Source organism: Pongo abelii, chromosome 23 (assembly GCF_028885655.2).
Source record: "Pongo abelii isolate AG06213 chromosome 23, NHGRI_mPonAbe1-v2.0_pri, whole genome shotgun sequence".
Classification (NCBI taxonomy): Eukaryota; Metazoa; Chordata; class Mammalia; order Primates; family Hominidae; genus Pongo; species Pongo abelii.
This window is the reverse complement of record NC_085929.1, coordinates 35,970,223-35,986,728: the sequence shown is the minus strand read 5'-3', so window position 1 is coordinate 35,986,728 and position 16,506 is coordinate 35,970,223. Positions and strand designations below refer to the sequence as shown.

At 47.5% G+C, this 16,506-nt stretch overlaps 2 protein-coding genes across 13 annotated transcripts in view; both read left to right on the top strand.

Moving 5' to 3' along the window:
• NIPSNAP1 (nipsnap homolog 1) overlaps positions 1-2,285 on the top strand; it is a 28,111-nt gene extending 25,826 nt beyond the window's left edge. Inside the window, exon 10 of the mRNA XM_024239690.2 lies at positions 1,108-2,285. Within this exon, the coding sequence (XP_024095458.1) occupies positions 1,108-1,172 (65 nt within the window). The 3' untranslated portion in view covers positions 1,173-2,285. The remainder of the gene's footprint in view (positions 1-1,107) is intronic.
• Positions 2,286-2,942: 657 nt separating this feature from the next.
• The window catches only part of THOC5 (THO complex subunit 5), a 48,987-nt gene continuing 35,423 nt past the window's right edge, over positions 2,943-16,506 (top strand). Inside the window, exons 1-7 of one of the 12 annotated variants that reach the window (XM_063722725.1) lie at positions 2,943-3,448; positions 4,821-5,111; positions 6,506-6,637; positions 11,078-11,221; positions 12,181-12,294; positions 12,768-12,865; positions 16,231-16,377. In XM_063722725.1, coding sequence (XP_063578795.1) covers positions 6,542-6,637; positions 11,078-11,221; positions 12,181-12,294; positions 12,768-12,865; positions 16,231-16,377 — 599 coding nt within the window. In that variant the 5' untranslated portion in view covers positions 2,943-3,448; positions 4,821-5,111; positions 6,506-6,541. 12 annotated transcript variants of the gene reach the window in all.

Genomic DNA, 16,506 nt, shown 5'->3' with positions numbered 1-16,506 from the left:
CCAGCTGACAGTATTGGCATCCCCTGGGAGCTTGTTAAGAATGACAAATCTCGGCTGGGCGCAGTGGCTCACGCCTGTCATCCCAGCACTTTGGGAGGCTGAGGCGGGCAGATCACCTGAGGTTAGGAGTTCAAGACCAGCCTGACCAACATGGAGAAACCCCATCTCTACTAAAAATACAAAATTAGCCAGGCATGGTGGCACATGCCTGTAATCCCAGCTACTCAGGAGGCTGAGGCAGGAGAATCGCTTGAACCCGGAAGGCGGAGGTTGCAGTGAGCCGAGATAGTGCCTTTGCACTCCAGCCTGGGCAACAAGAGTGAAATTCCATCTCAAACAAACAAAGAAACAAACAAGAATAACAAATTGCAGGCTTCCTGCAACCTACCAAATCAGAATCTGCACATTAACAAGAACTGCCAAGTGATTTGTATGCACATTAAAGTTTGAAAAGCTCTGAACTGGAGGAAAGAGTCTATAACCTCCTGGATGACCTTGAGCTGACCTCTAGGCTGCACCCTCTCCATCTGTAAAACGAGGCAGTTGGTCTAAATCAGTGTTTTTCTTTCTTTCTTTTTTTTTTTTTTTTTTTTTTGAGATGGGGTTTCGCCCTTGTTGCCCAGGCTGGAGTGCAATGGCCCGTTCTCGGCTCACGGCAACCTCTGACTCCCGGGTTCAAGCGATTCTCCTGCCCCAGCCTCCCGAGTAGCTGGGTTTACAGGCATGCGCCACTACGCCCAGCTAATTTTGTATTTTTAGTAGAGACAGGGTTTCTCCATGTTGGTCCGGCTGGTCTCAAACTCCTGACCTCAGGTGATCTGCCTGTCTCGGCCTCCCTAAGTGCTGGGATTATAGGCGTGAGCCACCATGCCTGGCTAACAGATAACTATTAAAATTTAAGAAAATGTTATTCTCATCACCACCAAAGTCCTGTCTTATCCCATAATTTGAGGGATCTGGTGCTCTTCATGGGCCCTTCCAGGAGGGCCTGTCACAGCATCTGGGGCTTCCTCCTGCCCACTCAAAGGCCAGCATGTGTGGGTGGGGCCAGGGGAGGTTGTTGGCTTGCTTGAGCCCCCGTGTGACCTCTGCCTTCTCTCTCCACAGTCCCCCTGGTGCGACACATGGAGTCTAGGATCATGATCCCCTTGAAGATCTCGCCTCTGCAGTGATGCTGCCTACACCTCCACCTCCTTCCCCTTCTCCCTCAGGCAACCCAGACAGACAGTGGCACTCCTGGTCCTGCTGTCTTGGTTTTGTCTTGGCTCTGGGAGGACTCTGAGGGGCAGTGCTCAGTTCAGACAAGGGGGAACTGAAGGCTGACAAGTTCTGAGGATTACAGCTCTGTCCAGGCCCTTTCCACTTTCCCTGCCTGCCTCCTTCCCCCTGCTAGAAGTAGTTTCTGATTTCCCTGAATGAACGATAGTGATCTTTTAGGCCTTCTTATATCTTCTAAAATTCCTCATCTCAAGGCCACCAGTCCCCAGTTATCACCCTTGGAAATCCTCTGTTTAGCTTAGTTGCACAAAAGGTAGTATGTCCAGTGGCTAGAGGTGGGGTGGGAAGAGAGGAGGCCAGGCCAGGCCCTCAGGAATTCCCTGGTCTCCACTGGGCCACCCACTTTCTGGACAGTCTGAGCCAAGTCCCTCCTGCTGGAGAAAAGCCTGGAACTGCCAAAACAAAAACACAAACAAACAAACCTTGTCACCAAGGTCAGGAGGAGGTCCAGACATTCCACCCAGAGGGGCTGGGGAAAGGGATGGGAGCCAGGAAGCATTTAGGGGCAGGAGACAGACACGTAACAGGAACTCACAAGGTAGAACTTAGAATTCAGAACTTGGGTTTCAACTGTAGAATCTGGAATCTGGAATACAGAATTGGGAAACAGAACAGAGATGACAAAAGACCACTTGAAGAGAAGTTCCTAATACTAGACAGATGGAGAGTGGCTTGGCTGTTTCCCCCTACATATTGGGGTTGAAAACTTAAATGTGTAGTTCCAGTCCTTCTATGCAGAGTCTCTCCTGCCCTCCCTCCTTCCTGCAGGCACATATGCAAGCTAGGGCCTGTTCCCTCACCCTGTATTCTGTCTCCCCTAATTGACATTCTATCAGCCCATTCTGCAGGGCCACCTGGTGTGTGGAGGTGGGGGTCAGTGACTCTGGGGTTCTCCTAAGTGACCCCCATACCTCATAAATGAACCCTTGGGTAGCTTGATTCTGCCTCCCATCCAGGAAAACTTGTGCTGGAGTTGCTGATGGAACCAATTAAATATTTACTATAAATCACAGTGTCTTTTCTTCATCTGCAAGGAACTTTAGCAGGTGCCTGAGGCAGGGCACAGTAGAGCTGGTGGGCTTAGTCTCACATGGCAGATCTACCCTCCTGGAGGGTACTGTGTTCTTGAGCTATTCTCAACAGTCAGCACTGGCTGGGCGTGGTGGCTCACGCCTGTAATCCCAGTACTTTGGAAGTCCGAGGTGGGCAGATCACTTGAGTGAGGTCAGGAGTTCAAGACCAGCCTGGGCAACATGGTGAAACCCTGTCTCCACTAAAAATACAAAAATTAGCTGGGCATGATGGTGCATGCCTGTAATCCCAGCTACTTGGGCTGAGGCAGGAGAATCGTTTAAACCCTGGAGTCGGAGTTTGCAGTGAGCGGGGATTGCGCCACTGCACTTCAGCCTGGGTGACAGAGCAAAACTCTGTCTCAAAATAAAAATAAAAATAAAAAAGAGCCAGTATTTTCCTCCTTGCTCCTGGGAATGAGAAGGAACGGCCCCGTACAACCAGGGATTCAGGACACGTGTTACTAGCTCCAGATAAGTACGATTTACACGAAAAAATCCTGGGCCCTGTTTGTACAATTCATGCCAGGGGTAGGAAATACCTGAAGCTTTCAAATACTGCATTAGAAGCTTTCAAATACTGCGTTAGAGTTGTGACTCTCTGTCCTGGGCAAGTCAGGCCTAAAATGGAGAAACTGGTGATGCACTCCTCAAAAAGCCAAGTGTAAAATGAGGTTAATGCCCTCCCTGACTTGTTGCCTTCACTGGTGTGGCATATTATGGTGAAAATAATAATTAAGAAGTAAGATTATGCAGGCAAATCCTCTAGCGCCCAAATCTTCCCGACCGCGCTACCAGGTTCTTTCGTGTTATCTTGGACATAACACAACATTAATCCAACTACTCGGTGGAGCGCCCACTAGCTGCTGGACACTAGCTTAGGCCCTGGGCACAGCGAACGAAAAACGTGTGTCTTTGTCTTTACAGTCTCACCACGCCCCCACCTCCCTCGGGGGCCTCCGCGCTCAGCTTCCGGCCTCCACGCCTCGCTTCCGGTCTGCCGCCCCTTCCTTACTTCCGCTTCTCTATGGTGCGCGGGCCACCTTTGCTCCGCCTCCGGAAGTGGCTTGCTCCCGGTTCCAGGCTCGAGGAGCTGCGAGGTGAGGAGGGGACAAGGGCAGTGGGGCTGGGAGATGGGGAGGGGCTGGGCGCCCCGGGACTGAGGTGCTGATCGCCCAAAGGGCGCCCCTGGGCTGGGGTCTGACCCGGCTTCTCCTCCGTCACTACCCGCGGTCCCCGGCCTCTCGGCGCTGCGCTGTTACCTCATCCGAAAAGTGTTCGCTGCAGCATCCTCAGGCTTCACGTTGGAGCCTCTTGATCGTGATAATGTAGCCTCATGGGGGTGGGGGTGGGAGTGGGGGTGATGGTAACAGCTCACATACATTGTGCTCTTCTGTGTGCCAGGCACTCTACTGTGTTGCCAAAGTCAGGATTTCCCACACTTAAGCCTTTCAGGTCCGGTCTTTGTAGGCTTTGCCAGATCAACTTACCACCTGTACTACCGTTTACTAAAAATTTTTAATCCAGTCCAAATTTTTTTTTTTGCAACGGGGTCTCTGTTGTCAAGACTGAGTATAGTGGCGCGATCATAGCTCACTGCAGCCTGGAACTTCTGGGCTCAAGCCATCCTCCCACCCCAGCCTTCAGAGTAGCTTGGGACCACAGGTGTGCGCCACCATACTAGGCTAATTTTAGAATTTTTTCTAAAGATGGGGTCTCGCTCTGTTGCCCACTCTGGCCTTGAACGCCTGGGCTCAAGCGATTCTCTCGCCTCTGCTTGCCTTGGTTTCCCAAAGTGTTGGGATTACAGGTGTGAGCCATGGTGCTGGGCCCAGTCACTTTTGTTGTTGTTGTTGTTTTGTTGTTGTGGTTGTTGAGACTGAATCTCGCTCTGTCGCCCAGGCTGGAGTGAAGTGGCCACGATCTCGGCTCATTGCAACCTCTGTCTCCCGGATTCAAGTGATTCTCCTACCTCAGCCTCCTGAGTAGCTGAGATTATAGGCACCCGCCTCCACGCCCGGCTAATTTTTGTATTTTTGGTAGAGACGGGGTTTCACCATGTTGGCCAGGCTGGTCTCAAACTCCTGACCTCAGGTGATCCACCCGCCTCAGCCTCCCAAAATGCTGGGATTACAGGCGTGAGTCACCGCGCCCAGCCAAGTCACTTTTTAAACTCAGATTTACTTTGAGAGAAAACTTGAAATCTCTCCACCAGAAATGGAAAGCTGCTTTCACTTGTTTTATGTAGAAGGTAAAAATTCATATAGTTAATATAATGAAAATAGATCATTGTTAACAAATTCTGGCTAGATTTTGTTGTTTAAGGCTATGGGATAGAGTTCTTTTGTTACAAAGGAACATTGGCATTCATAGATGTTAAAAACAAACTAGGGAACTGAGATGTTCTCCTTGAAGCAATCAGAAGTTTCAAAAAAAAAAAAAGAATTGAAAAGGGATTAACTTTTTCCTTAGGTGTTCAGCATTATTTAAGATCACCTGTGCATCATCTGAAGCCACAATCCCAGGTCGTCTTCATCACCTTCCCCAGTGGAATGCCTCCTGTGTTAAAGCCCACAACAACCCCTGTGGTAGGGACGGTTATTCTCATTTGATTTGTGAGGAATCAGACCCAGAGAAAAGTGAAGTGACTCGTCCGGGGACTCACAGCCATGAAAGAGTAGAACGGAGATTCCAGTTCAGGGCTCTCTGACTTTTACCATGACAGACTATTGGCTCCCTCAAGTCGGGGAGGTGGAAGCTTCAGTGAGTGATGATTGTGCCACTGCATTCCAGCTTGGGTGACAGAGCAAGAGGGATTAGGGTAAAGGGGACAGTGCTGCCCACCTCAGGAGGCTGTGGTGAGGCAACAACGGAGGATGCTTTGTGACCGTAGAGCCCCATGAAATGTAGGTTCTATACTTTAAATTCTAGGATCAACCTGGGAGTCAATGGCATCACTAGATGAGAGGCTGGCAGGACTAGGAGGCATAAAAGTGTAGTTAAGAGCACCAGTATGGCATTGATTGGATAGATGCAGATTTTAGCATGCTAGTCACGTGACGCGCAATTACTCGCAAGTAATTCCCCTTGCGAGCCTCAGTTATGTCATCTGTAAAATGGTGGTAGTTCTTAGCTGAAAAGTTTGTTATAAGGAGCAAATGAGAACATAACCATAAAGTAGTTAGATCAAGGCCCAGCACACAGTGATCACAGTAGTATTGGGAGTGTGTTTAAATGCCAGACCGAGGAGTTTGGATACTAATTTATGGAGTACTCTGCCAGGCTCAGGGGGAAGAAGGTAGAGCTCACAATCTAGGTGGGAAGACAGGTAAACGATTCATAGAGATAAATTCCCTAATAGTGTACCCAAAGTAGCCAAAAGAGGGCTTTGGGGAGACTTGACAGGCTTCCTAGAGCAGATGAGCATTGCTTAGTCTTGAAGGATACAGGGAGGAAAAGGAAGATCTTTGCAAGCAGGGGAAAGGACGTGGACTGTTTGGGGAACTGGGATTGCAGGGTGCAGTTGCAGCTAGGAGTAGAGGTTGGGGACAGTGGGAAGGTCAGTAGGAATAGGAATGCAAGAAATGAAGTTGGGAAGGTGGGTTGGGGACAAACCATCAAGGGTCTTTATGACAGGTCAGGGAATATGGATATTCAGTGCATTATGAAGAGCCAGCAAAGGTTTTGTAACAGGAGAGGCATTAATTAGGTTGGTCTTTTTTAAGAAAGAGAATTTAGACAGTATTGTTGGGCAAGACTGTTAGAGTAGTCCTGGACAGGAATGTGGAGGGCCTGGCCTAGGGTGTTGAGATGGAGACACACATGGTACCTGGGTAGCTGGGTGAACACTTGAATGCAGGTCTCCTCTATGGAGAGTGTGGAGCAGGATGTGGGTGGAGGCAGGGAAGGGAGAGGTTGAAGCAGATGATTCCGAGGTCAGTGGGGGTGGGTGGTGATGCCTTTTTAAAAGAGGAGGTGGAGTTTGTTTTGGACAGGCTGAGGGATGCTTCCCTGTTGTATTACAGAGGGTTAAATTGAGGCTTTGAGGGGTTAAATGACTTTCCTTGAGTTACCAAGTCTGTAAGTAGCCACAACTGCTAGTTCGACTTCAGTGTTATGACTCCAGAAGAATCTCAAAAGCTTTCTCTTCTTAACAGGTCTCTGCCGTTTCCTCCTGACATCAAGGAACAACTATGTCATCAGAATCGGGCAAAAAACGGAAGCCCAAAGTGATCCGAAGCGATGGAGCCCCAGCTGAAGGAAAGCGGAATCGATCTGACACCGAGCAGGTGAGATCAGTCAGGGTTGCCATGCTGCTGAGAAATTACATCTCATGGCCAGGCACCTGGCTGTGTGTTTGCAGCAGCTCGGGGTCGCATCTACCAGGTACAACTTTTTGGTGGCTTCCACTTGACCAGGTGACTGGGATTCCTGTTTCTTCACTAAAGCTGAGTGTCCACATCTGGTTTAGCTGCAGCATCTCCAAAACCAACAAGCCTGTATTAGACATGATTAGTACCTGCCCAGAGAATGTATTCCAGTATGATATGTGTCTCCAGTTTTCCTGATGGTCAGAAGAAGGCAGTCCATCTGCAGCATGGCACTGGAGCTTCAGGAATCCCTCGGTGTGCTGCTGAGACAATACCAGAACCGTGTGCCCACAGAACCTCTTTTGTGGCCTGAGAGCTCATGTGGTCGTCAGGTTCTTTTCTTCTTTTTGTCTGTTTCTCTGTCCTTGAATCTGTCAACTTCATTTGTGACTTAGCTATTTAAAAAAATTTTTTTTTGAGACAGGGTCTCACTCTGTCACTCATGCCGGAGTACAGTGGCATGATTTCGGCTCACTGCAGACTCCATCTCCTGGGCTCAAGCGATCCTCCCACCTCAGTCTCCCAAGTAGCTGGGACCACAGCTGCATGCCACCATGCCCAGCTAATTTTGTATTTTTTGTAGATATGGGGTTTTGCCACATTACCCGGGTTGGTCTCAAACTTCTGAGCTTAAGTGATCTACCTGCCTTGGCCTCCCAAGGTATTGGGATTATAGGTGTGAGCCACCCTGCACCCAGCTGGAATTCCTCTCTATAGTAGACTATCATGCAGCCATTTTGATTGAGATCTGTATTTACTGGGATGGTCATATGGTTTGGCCGTGTCCCCACCCAAATCTCAACTTGAATTGTATCTCCCAGAATTGCCATGTGTTGTGGGAGGGACCTACGAGGAGGTAATTGAATCACGGGGGCCGGTCTTTCCCATGCTGTTCTTATTATAGTGAATAAGCCTCATGAGATCTGATGTACTCATCAGGGGTTTCTGCTTTTGCTTCCTCCTCATTTTTCTTTTGCTGCTGCCATGTAAAAAGTGCCTTTCACCTCCTGCCATGTTTCTGAGGCCTCACCAGCCATGTGGAACTGTTAAGTCCAGTTAAACCTCTTTTTGTTCCCAATTTCAGGTATGTCTTTATCAGCAGCATGAAAACGAACTAATATAGTAAATTCATACCAGTAGAGTGGGGGGTTGCTGAAAAGATACCTGAAAATGTGGAAGCAACTTTGGCACTGGGTAACAGGCAGAGGTTGGAACAGTTTGGAGGGCTCAGAAGAAGACAGGAAAATGTGGGAAAGTTTGGAACCTCCTAGAGACTTGTTGAATGGCTTTGACAAAAATGCTGATAATGGGCCGGACATGGCGGCTCACGCCTGTAATCCCAGCACTTTGGGAGTCTGAGGCAGGTGGATCACGAGGTCAGGAGTTCAAGACCAGCCTGGCTAAGATGGTGAAACCCTGTCTCTACTAAACATATGAAGAAATTAGCCAGGCGTGGTGGCAGACGCCTGTAATCCCAGCTACTCGGGAGGCTGAGGCAGAGAATTGCTTGAACCCAGGAGGCAGAGGTTGCAGTGAGCCGAGATCATGCCACTGCACTCCAGCCTGGGTGACAGAGTGAGACTCCATCTCAAAAAAAAAAAAAGGTTGATAATGATATAAACAATAAGGTCCAGCCTGAGGTGGTCTCAGATGGAGATGAGGAACTTATTGGAAACCGCAGCAAAGGTGACTTGTGTTTTAGCAAAGGGACTGAAGACATTTGCCCCTGCCTTAGAGATTTGTGGAACTTTGAACTTGAGAGGGAGGATTTAGGGTATCTGGCAGAAGAAATTTCTAAGTAGCAAACCATTCAAAAGGTGGCGGGGCCATGCACAGTGGCTCACGCCTATAATCCCAGCACTTTGGGAGGCCGAGGTGGGCGAACCACTTGAGGTCAGGAGTTTGAGACCAGCCTGGCCAACATGGTGAAACCCCGTCTCTACTAAAAATACAATAAAAATTAGCCAGGCATGGTGGTGGGCCCCTGTAATCCCAGCTACTTGGGAGGCTGAGGCGGGAGAATCGCTTGAACCCGGGAGGCAGAAGTTGCAGTGAGCTGAGATTGCGCCATTGCACTCCAGCCTGAGCAACAAGAGCAAGATCTTGTCTCAAAAAAAAAAAAGAAGTGACTTGGGTACTGTTAAAAGCATTCCATTTTGAAAGGAAAACAGAGCATAAAAGTTTGGAAAATTTGTAGCCTGATGACACAGTAGAAAAGAAAAACCCGGCTGGGCACAGTGGCTCATGCCTGTAATCCCAGCACTTTGGGAGGCCGAGGTGGGTGGATCACTTGGGGTCAGGAGTTCGAGACCAGCCTGGGCAACATGGTGAAACCCCATCTCTACTAAAAATACAGAAATTAGCTGGGCCTGGTGGCAGGTGCCTGTAATCCCAGCTACCCACGAGCCTGAGGCGGGAGAATTGCCTGAACCTGGGAGGCGGAGGGTGCAGTGAACTGAGATCATGTCACTGCACTCCAGCCTGGGTGACAAGACCGAGACTCTGTCTCAAAAAATAAAAATAAAAATAAAAAAAGGAAAGAAAAGAAAAACCCATTTTTTGAGGAGAAATTCAAATTGGTTGCAGAAATTTGCATAAGTAGCAGGGAGCCTAATGTTAATCCCCAACACCATGGGGAAAGTGTCTCCAGGCTATGTCAGAGACCTCATGGCAGCCCCTCCCCTCACAGGCCCGGAGGCCCAGGAGGAAAAAGTTGTTTTTTGGGCCAGACCCAGGGTCCCTGTGCTGTATGCAGCCTAGGGGCTTGGTGCCCTGTGTCCCAGCCAGTCCAGGCGTGGCTGAAAGGGGCCAATGTAGAGCTTGGGCTGTGGCTTCAGAGGGTGGAAGCCCCAAGCTTTAGCAGCTTCCATGTGGTGTTGAGCCTGTGGGTGCACAGAAGTCAAGAATTGAGGTTTGGGAACTTCGCCTGGATTTCAGAAGATACATGGAAACACCTGGATGCCCAGGCAAAAGTTTGCTGCCAGCGTGCTCATGGAGAAGCTCTGCTAGGGCAGTGTGGAAGGGAAATGTGGGGTCAGAGCCCCCACACAGAGTCCCTACTGAGGCACTGCCTAGTAGAGCTGTGAGAAGAGGACCACCATCCCTTCAGGCCCTAGAATGGTAGATCCACCAATGGCTTGCACCGTGCACCTGAAAAAGCCGCAGATACTTAGTGCCAGCCCATGAAAGCAGCCAGGAGGGAGGGAGACTGTACCCCGCAAAGCCACAGGGGTGGAGCTGCCCAAGACCATGAGAACTCACCTTTTGCATCAGCTTGACCTGGATGTGAGACCTGGAGTCAAAGGAGATCATTATGGAGCTTTAAAATTTGACTGCCCCACTGGATTTCAGTCTTGCATGGGCCCTGTAACCCCTTTGTTTTGGCCAGTTTCTCCCATTTGGAATGGCTATATTTACCCCCGTTGTACCCCCATTGTATCTAGGAAGTAACTAGCTTGCTTTTGATTTTACAGGCTCATAGGCGGAAGGGGCTTGCCTTGTCTCAGATGAGATTTTGGACTATGGACTTTTGGGTTAATGCTGAAATGAGTTAAGACTTTGGGCGACTGTTGGGAAGGCATGATTGGTTTTGAAATGTGAGGACATGAGATTCGGAGGGGCCAGGGGCAGAATGATATGGTTTGGGATTTAAATCTCAACTTGAATTGTATTTCCCAGAATTGCCACATGTTGTGGGAGGGACCCAGTGGGAGGTAATTGAATCATGGGGGCCAGTCTTTCCCGTGCTGTTCTCATGATAGTGAGTAAGTCTCACGACATCTGATGGGTTTATAAGGGGTTTCTGCTTTTGCTTCCTCCTCATTTTTCTCTTGCTGCCGCCACGTAAGTAGTGCCTTTCACCTCTCGCCATGATTCTGAGGCCTCCCCAGCTATGTGGGACTGTAAGTCTAATTAAACCTCTTTTTGTTCCCCGTTTCAGGTGTGTCTTTATTGGCAGCGTGAAAACGGACTGATACAGATGGGAAGTTGCACTTAACAGCACGGACAATATGATCCTGTTTTGTTTACAAATAAAATGTTTATTTATCCACAATCTTCACTCAGTTTCGGACTGAGAGGCGAAATTATAGGCAATTTTTCCATTTTCTTTTTGATACTCCTCTGTATATTCTGAATCTTTGACACCAGGCATGCGTTACTCTGCAGTCAGAAAGCAAAAGAGGTTTCTATTTTGAAGAGAAGAAAAGCATTTGATTTAAGGACCAGATCTTTTAGAGACCCGACTGAGGCTTCATTGTTACTGTTTTTATCTAAAAGGAGATGTCAGCCAAGTGTCCCTGATCCCAACAGGGAGACTTTTACCCCATGCACACAGAGCCTTTATCCTTACCTCTACAGGAAGGTAAATACTACAGTGAGGAGGCCGAGGTGGATCTGCGGGACCCTGGCAGAGACTATGAGTTATACAAGTATACCTGCCAGGAGCTACAGAGGCTGATGGCTGAGATCCAAGACCTGAAGAGTAGGGGTGGCAAGGATGTGGTAAGGAGTGGGACCAGGTGGCCATGAACCTGGTGGGTTTGCATAGATGAGGCTGTTTTTACACCTACCAGGGCCCTTCCTGATCTTGATCTTCTGTCCCAGCCATGATCAGGTGATTGGAGCTCAGGGCTCCCAAAACCTATTAATTTATTGGAACTTCTTATCACCACTCAGTCACCAATTACAGGAATGAAAGTACAGGATAATTAATTTTTTCCCTACTAATTTGATCATTCATCCAATTAATATTTATTAAGTGCCAGGCATTTTGCTAGGTGTTGAGAAATGCTTGATACAAAGCATTTCTCATGCTTGTATCAATGCTTGATACAAGCATTGATACATTTGCTTGATACAAAGATAGATGTGTACAAGTAAATTGTAGATACCAAAAATGAAATTATCATTAATAGTAAATGAATAAATGAGGTTTTAGGGGCAGAGAAATTAAACAATGTGACTAAAAACTCGATAGATAAGTTTTTTTAAATCCATTTTTTTCCCCAGGAATCTCAGGTATTTGTGCTTATGCTGACAAGTTTTGTTACAATTATTGCATTCAATCTATTGTAGCCAAGCTTTATGGCTATAATTCTGTTATTTTCCATTTAAGTTATCCTGTAATGTTATTTATAGAGGTCAACTTTTATGGCAAGATGTTACTATTCCTGGGATCTCTGTGTAGGATCTGTAGAGACAGATTGTGCCTTTGCTGCCCTTATTCCATCTTCAATTCCTGTTACTCTAGTCCAAGCAGAAATTACTTTTTTTTGCTCGAGATTCTTAAGCATTTTCCTTATACAATCGTCCTCTTATTTTCTTCATGACTCTTCTCATGGTTCTGAGCTCCCTCCAGTGCCTTTTTTGGCCCCAGATGAGGATGGGTCAGTGGTAAGGGACTGAAGGAAGCTGAGCTAGCCCCTGTTGTCAGCGGGCTTTACTGTTTTCTTTACCCACAGGCAATCGAAATAGAAGAACGGAGGATCCAGAGCTGTGTGCATTTCATGACTCTAAAGAAGCTTAACCGATTAGCCCACATCAGGTTGAAGAAAGGAAGAGATCAGACCCACGAGGTAGTAGTTAAAAGGTTTAATTTTAACTTTCCTCCTTTCTCCTCCCCATCCCCCCCCTTTTTTTTTTTTGTTTTTTGTTTTTTGAGATAGAGACTCGTTCTATCCCCCAGGCTAGAGTGCAGTGGCGCGATCTCAGCTCACCACATCCTCCGCCTCCCAGCTTCAAGCGATTCTCCTGCCTCAGCCTCCTAAGTAGCTGGGATTACAGGCACCTCCCACCACCATGCCCAGCTAATTTTTGTGTTTTTTAGTAGAGATGGGGTTTCACCTTGTTGGCCAGGCTTGTCTTGAACTCCCGAGCTCAGGTGATCCACTCGCCTCGGCCTCCCAAATTGCTGGGATTACAGGCGTGAGCCACTGCACCCAGCCCCATCCCCTTCTTTATTCCCTTTACACCTTCTCTTAGTTTGCTGACCCTCCCTCTGCCCCATCCTGACTTGCTCTGCTCACCTCTGATTATATTCTCCCTTCAGGCTAAGCAGAAAGTAGATGCCTATCACCTGCAGCTCCAGAACCTGTTGTATGAGGTGATGCACCTACAGAAGGAGATCACCAAATGTTTGGAGTTTAAGTGAGTTTGGGAGGACAGGGCTTTGGCACATGTGGTCTCTCGGTAACTGCTTTTTCCCATGTAGCTCACTGTAAGTCTGTTTCTTTTTTTTTTTTTTTGAGATGGAGTCTTGCCCTGTCACCCAGGCTGGAGTGCAGTGGCACATTCTAAGCTCACTGCAACCTCCACCTCCTGGGTTCAAGCGATTCTCCTGCCTCAGCCTCCTGAGTAGCTAGGATTGCAGGCGCCCACCTCCACACCCGGCTAATTTTTGTATTTTTAGTAGAGACGGGGTTTTGCCATGTTGGCCAGGCTGGTCTCGAACTCCTGACCTCAGGTGGTCCTCCCACCTCGGCCTCCCAAAGTGCTGGGATTACAGGCGTGAGCCACTGCTCCCAGCCTAAGTCTCTCCTTAAAAAGAAATCTGATGAGCTTAGAAAACTGTAGGATCTGGGAGAAGGGTAAATTGCAAGGGTGAATGTGGGAGAATTGCAAGCTGTGGTTTCAGGCTGCATAAAGAACCTCAGAAGTCTCTCTGACCTTTTTGAGTTTTGAGCTCTGCACTTGGTAAAAAGCAGGTCTCTCTCCCTATCAGGGGTCTTTACATTACCAGTTGGATTCCTGGTCGTGTTGTATGGGAGCAACTCACTTCCAGTCACATTCTTTTAACCTTTTGGCCCAGTTTTCCTTTCTGTAGTCCCAGCAATTCATTTCTGAAAATGGATTTTATTCTTTGGAACCTGAATTTCTTGCTGCTTAGCTGCCTTCAGGTGAAGAAACTACAATTTGTTTGTGTCCTTCCTCAAAACCAAGCTGAGAGATAAGAAGGAGGAAGGAGTAAATGGGAAGAGAAGGGAAAATGTTCTCACTTCATCAGACCTGTTTATGCAAACTGAAAGCAGCTTTTATCTGTAACAAACTTGACATGTGCAGGGGGCCTATTAGACATTGGGTCCAGGATATATATATACTTTTTTTTTTTTTTTTTTTTTTTTTTGAGACGGAGTCTTGCTCTGTCGCCCAGGCTGCAGTGCAGTGGCGTGATCTCGGCTCACTGCAAGCTCCGCCTCCCGGGTTCACGCCATTCTCCTGCCTCAGCCTCCCAAGTAGCTGGGACTACAGGCGTTTGCCACCACGCCTGGCTAATATTTTGTGTTTTTAGTAGAGACAGGGTTTCACCGTGTTAGTCAGGATGGTCTCGATCTCCTGATCTTATGATCAGCCCGCCTCAGCCTCCCAAAGTGCTGGGATTACAGGCGTGAGCCACCGCACCCGGCGGGTCCAGAATATTTTTAATAATCATGATGCTGATTGGTTGTTTTGTTTTTTGTCTTTTTTTTTTCTTTTTGAGACAGGGTCTCACTCCTGTCACCCAGGCTGGTGCAGTGGCACAATCCCGGCTCGCTGCAGCCTTGACTTGACTTGGCTCAGATGATCCGCCCATTTCAGCCTCCTGAGTAGCTGGGACTATTGGCGTGCGCCACCACGCCTGGCTAATTTTTTGTATTTTTAGTAGTGATAGGGTTTTGCCATGTTGGGCTAGTCTCAAACTCCTGGTTGCAAATGATCTACCCGCCTTGGCCTCCCAAAAGGCTAAGATTAAAGGTTTAAGCCACCACGCCTGGCCTGATGCTGATTTTTTTTTTCTTTGTTTTTTTTTTTTTTTTTTTTTTTAAGACAAAGCCTCACTCTGTTGCCCAGGCTGGAGTGTGGTGGCGTGATCTTGGCTCATTGCAACCTCTGCCTCCTGGGTTCAAGCGATTGCATGCATGAGCCACCACGCCCAGCTAATTTTTGTATTTTTAGTAAAGACAGGGTTTCACCATGTTGGCCAGGCTGGTCTCAAACTCCTGACCTCAGATGATCCACCCATTTCGACCTCCCAAAGTGCTAGAATTACAGGCATGAGCCACTGTGCCCAGCCCTGATGCTGATTTTTGAGAGGCATCTTTATCTGTTCCACAAAATCGTCACATAATAACAGTTAAATATGAATAGAGGCGAAATCTGCATCAGGTCTGTACTTGAGTTAATAATATTGTACCAGTGTCAGTTCCTGGTTTTGGCAATGTATAATGTGGTTAGATAACATAGTATCATTGGGTGAAAGGTACATGGAGGAAATACATTCCAAGTATTATTTTTGAAACTTCTTGGAGTCTTAAACTATTTCCAAATTAAAAAGGTATCAAAAACAAAATAATGTGATGCACTGGTCTGTAATCATCACCCAAATGGAAACTGACAAACCCAGAATACAGCGGAACTTGCGCCTGTTGGGAGGCAGGTGGCCACATGGAAGGAGCATAGGCCTTGAAGTTACACAGCCTGGGTTCAAATCCCAGCTTGGCCACTCCCTAGCTGTGGACCTTGGGCAAGCTGCTTACTGATAGAAGCCTCCATCTCAGTCAAAAAATGGAGATTAAAACTCCCCACCTCTTTAGAGTTGTTGTAAGGCTTAAATGAGGTGAGGATGACATATAGTGGGTGCTTATTAATATATGATAGCTGCTCTTATTATTACTGTCATCTGACCATAACCTGAGCAGTCAACTATGTTAATACAGCAAAGAGAGTTGGATTTTTTTGAGACAGAGTCTCGCTCTGTCTCCCAGGTTGGAGTGCAATGGTTCAATCTTGGCTCACTGCAACCTCTGCCTCCCGGGTTCAAGCGATTCTCCTGCCTCAGCCTCCCAAGTAGCTGGGATTACAGGCATGCGTCACCACGCCCGGCTAATTTTTAGTAGAGATGGGGTTTCACCTTGTTGATCAGGCTGGTCTCGAACTCCTGACCTCAGGTAATCCACCTACCTCGACCTCCCAAAGTGCTGGGATTACAGGGGTGAGCCACCATGCCTGGCAGAATTTCTTTTCTTTTATACATATAAATCACTATGCATGCAACAGTTTAAGCCTCTAGATCTTTTTCCATCTAGTTCTCCCATGCTGGATCTTCCTCATTCTATTCTTATGCAGCTAATGTCTTGAACTTAAGTGCAGACCCTTATATTTATTCCTGTTAAGTGATGTCTTGCTTTCAACCTGACAGCCTAGGCCAGGCTGTAGTGTTTTTATTTGACTTTTTAGCTATTAGTTCTCCTGCTCAGCTTGGAGACATTTGTAAATTTGATAAGAATCCCTTCCGAGTCTTTAATTCATGGGTGAAAAGGTTGGACAGCATGGATAAGGATCCTATGGCATGTCACCAACTACCTTTCTTCACACTGAAACATCTGCTAATGAGCATTTGTGGAGAAGACTGGATTCCAGGATCCTAAGTTGTAGACCAGGGCTAAGCAGACATATGTTGGGGGTAACTTTGGGCCTGCTTAAACTATAGTTTGGTTTCCTGAGAACAGCAGCTTGATGTCATGTTTTTGTCTTAGGTCAAAGCATGAAGAAATTGATCTGGTCAGTTTAGAGGAGTTTTATAAGGAGGCTCCACCAGATATCAGCAAGGCCGAAGTCACCATGGGAGACCCTCACCAGCAAACACTAGCACGTCTGGACTGGGAGCTGGAGCAGCGGAAAAGGTAGCATTTCCTCCTTCCTGACCTTTTAACCACAAAGTGTCAGTGCTTTGTCATGACCCAGGATAAGGCAGCAAAACACTGTGGAACTCTCAGAGGAGTTTCTAAGACCAAATCCCATTTTATATGATT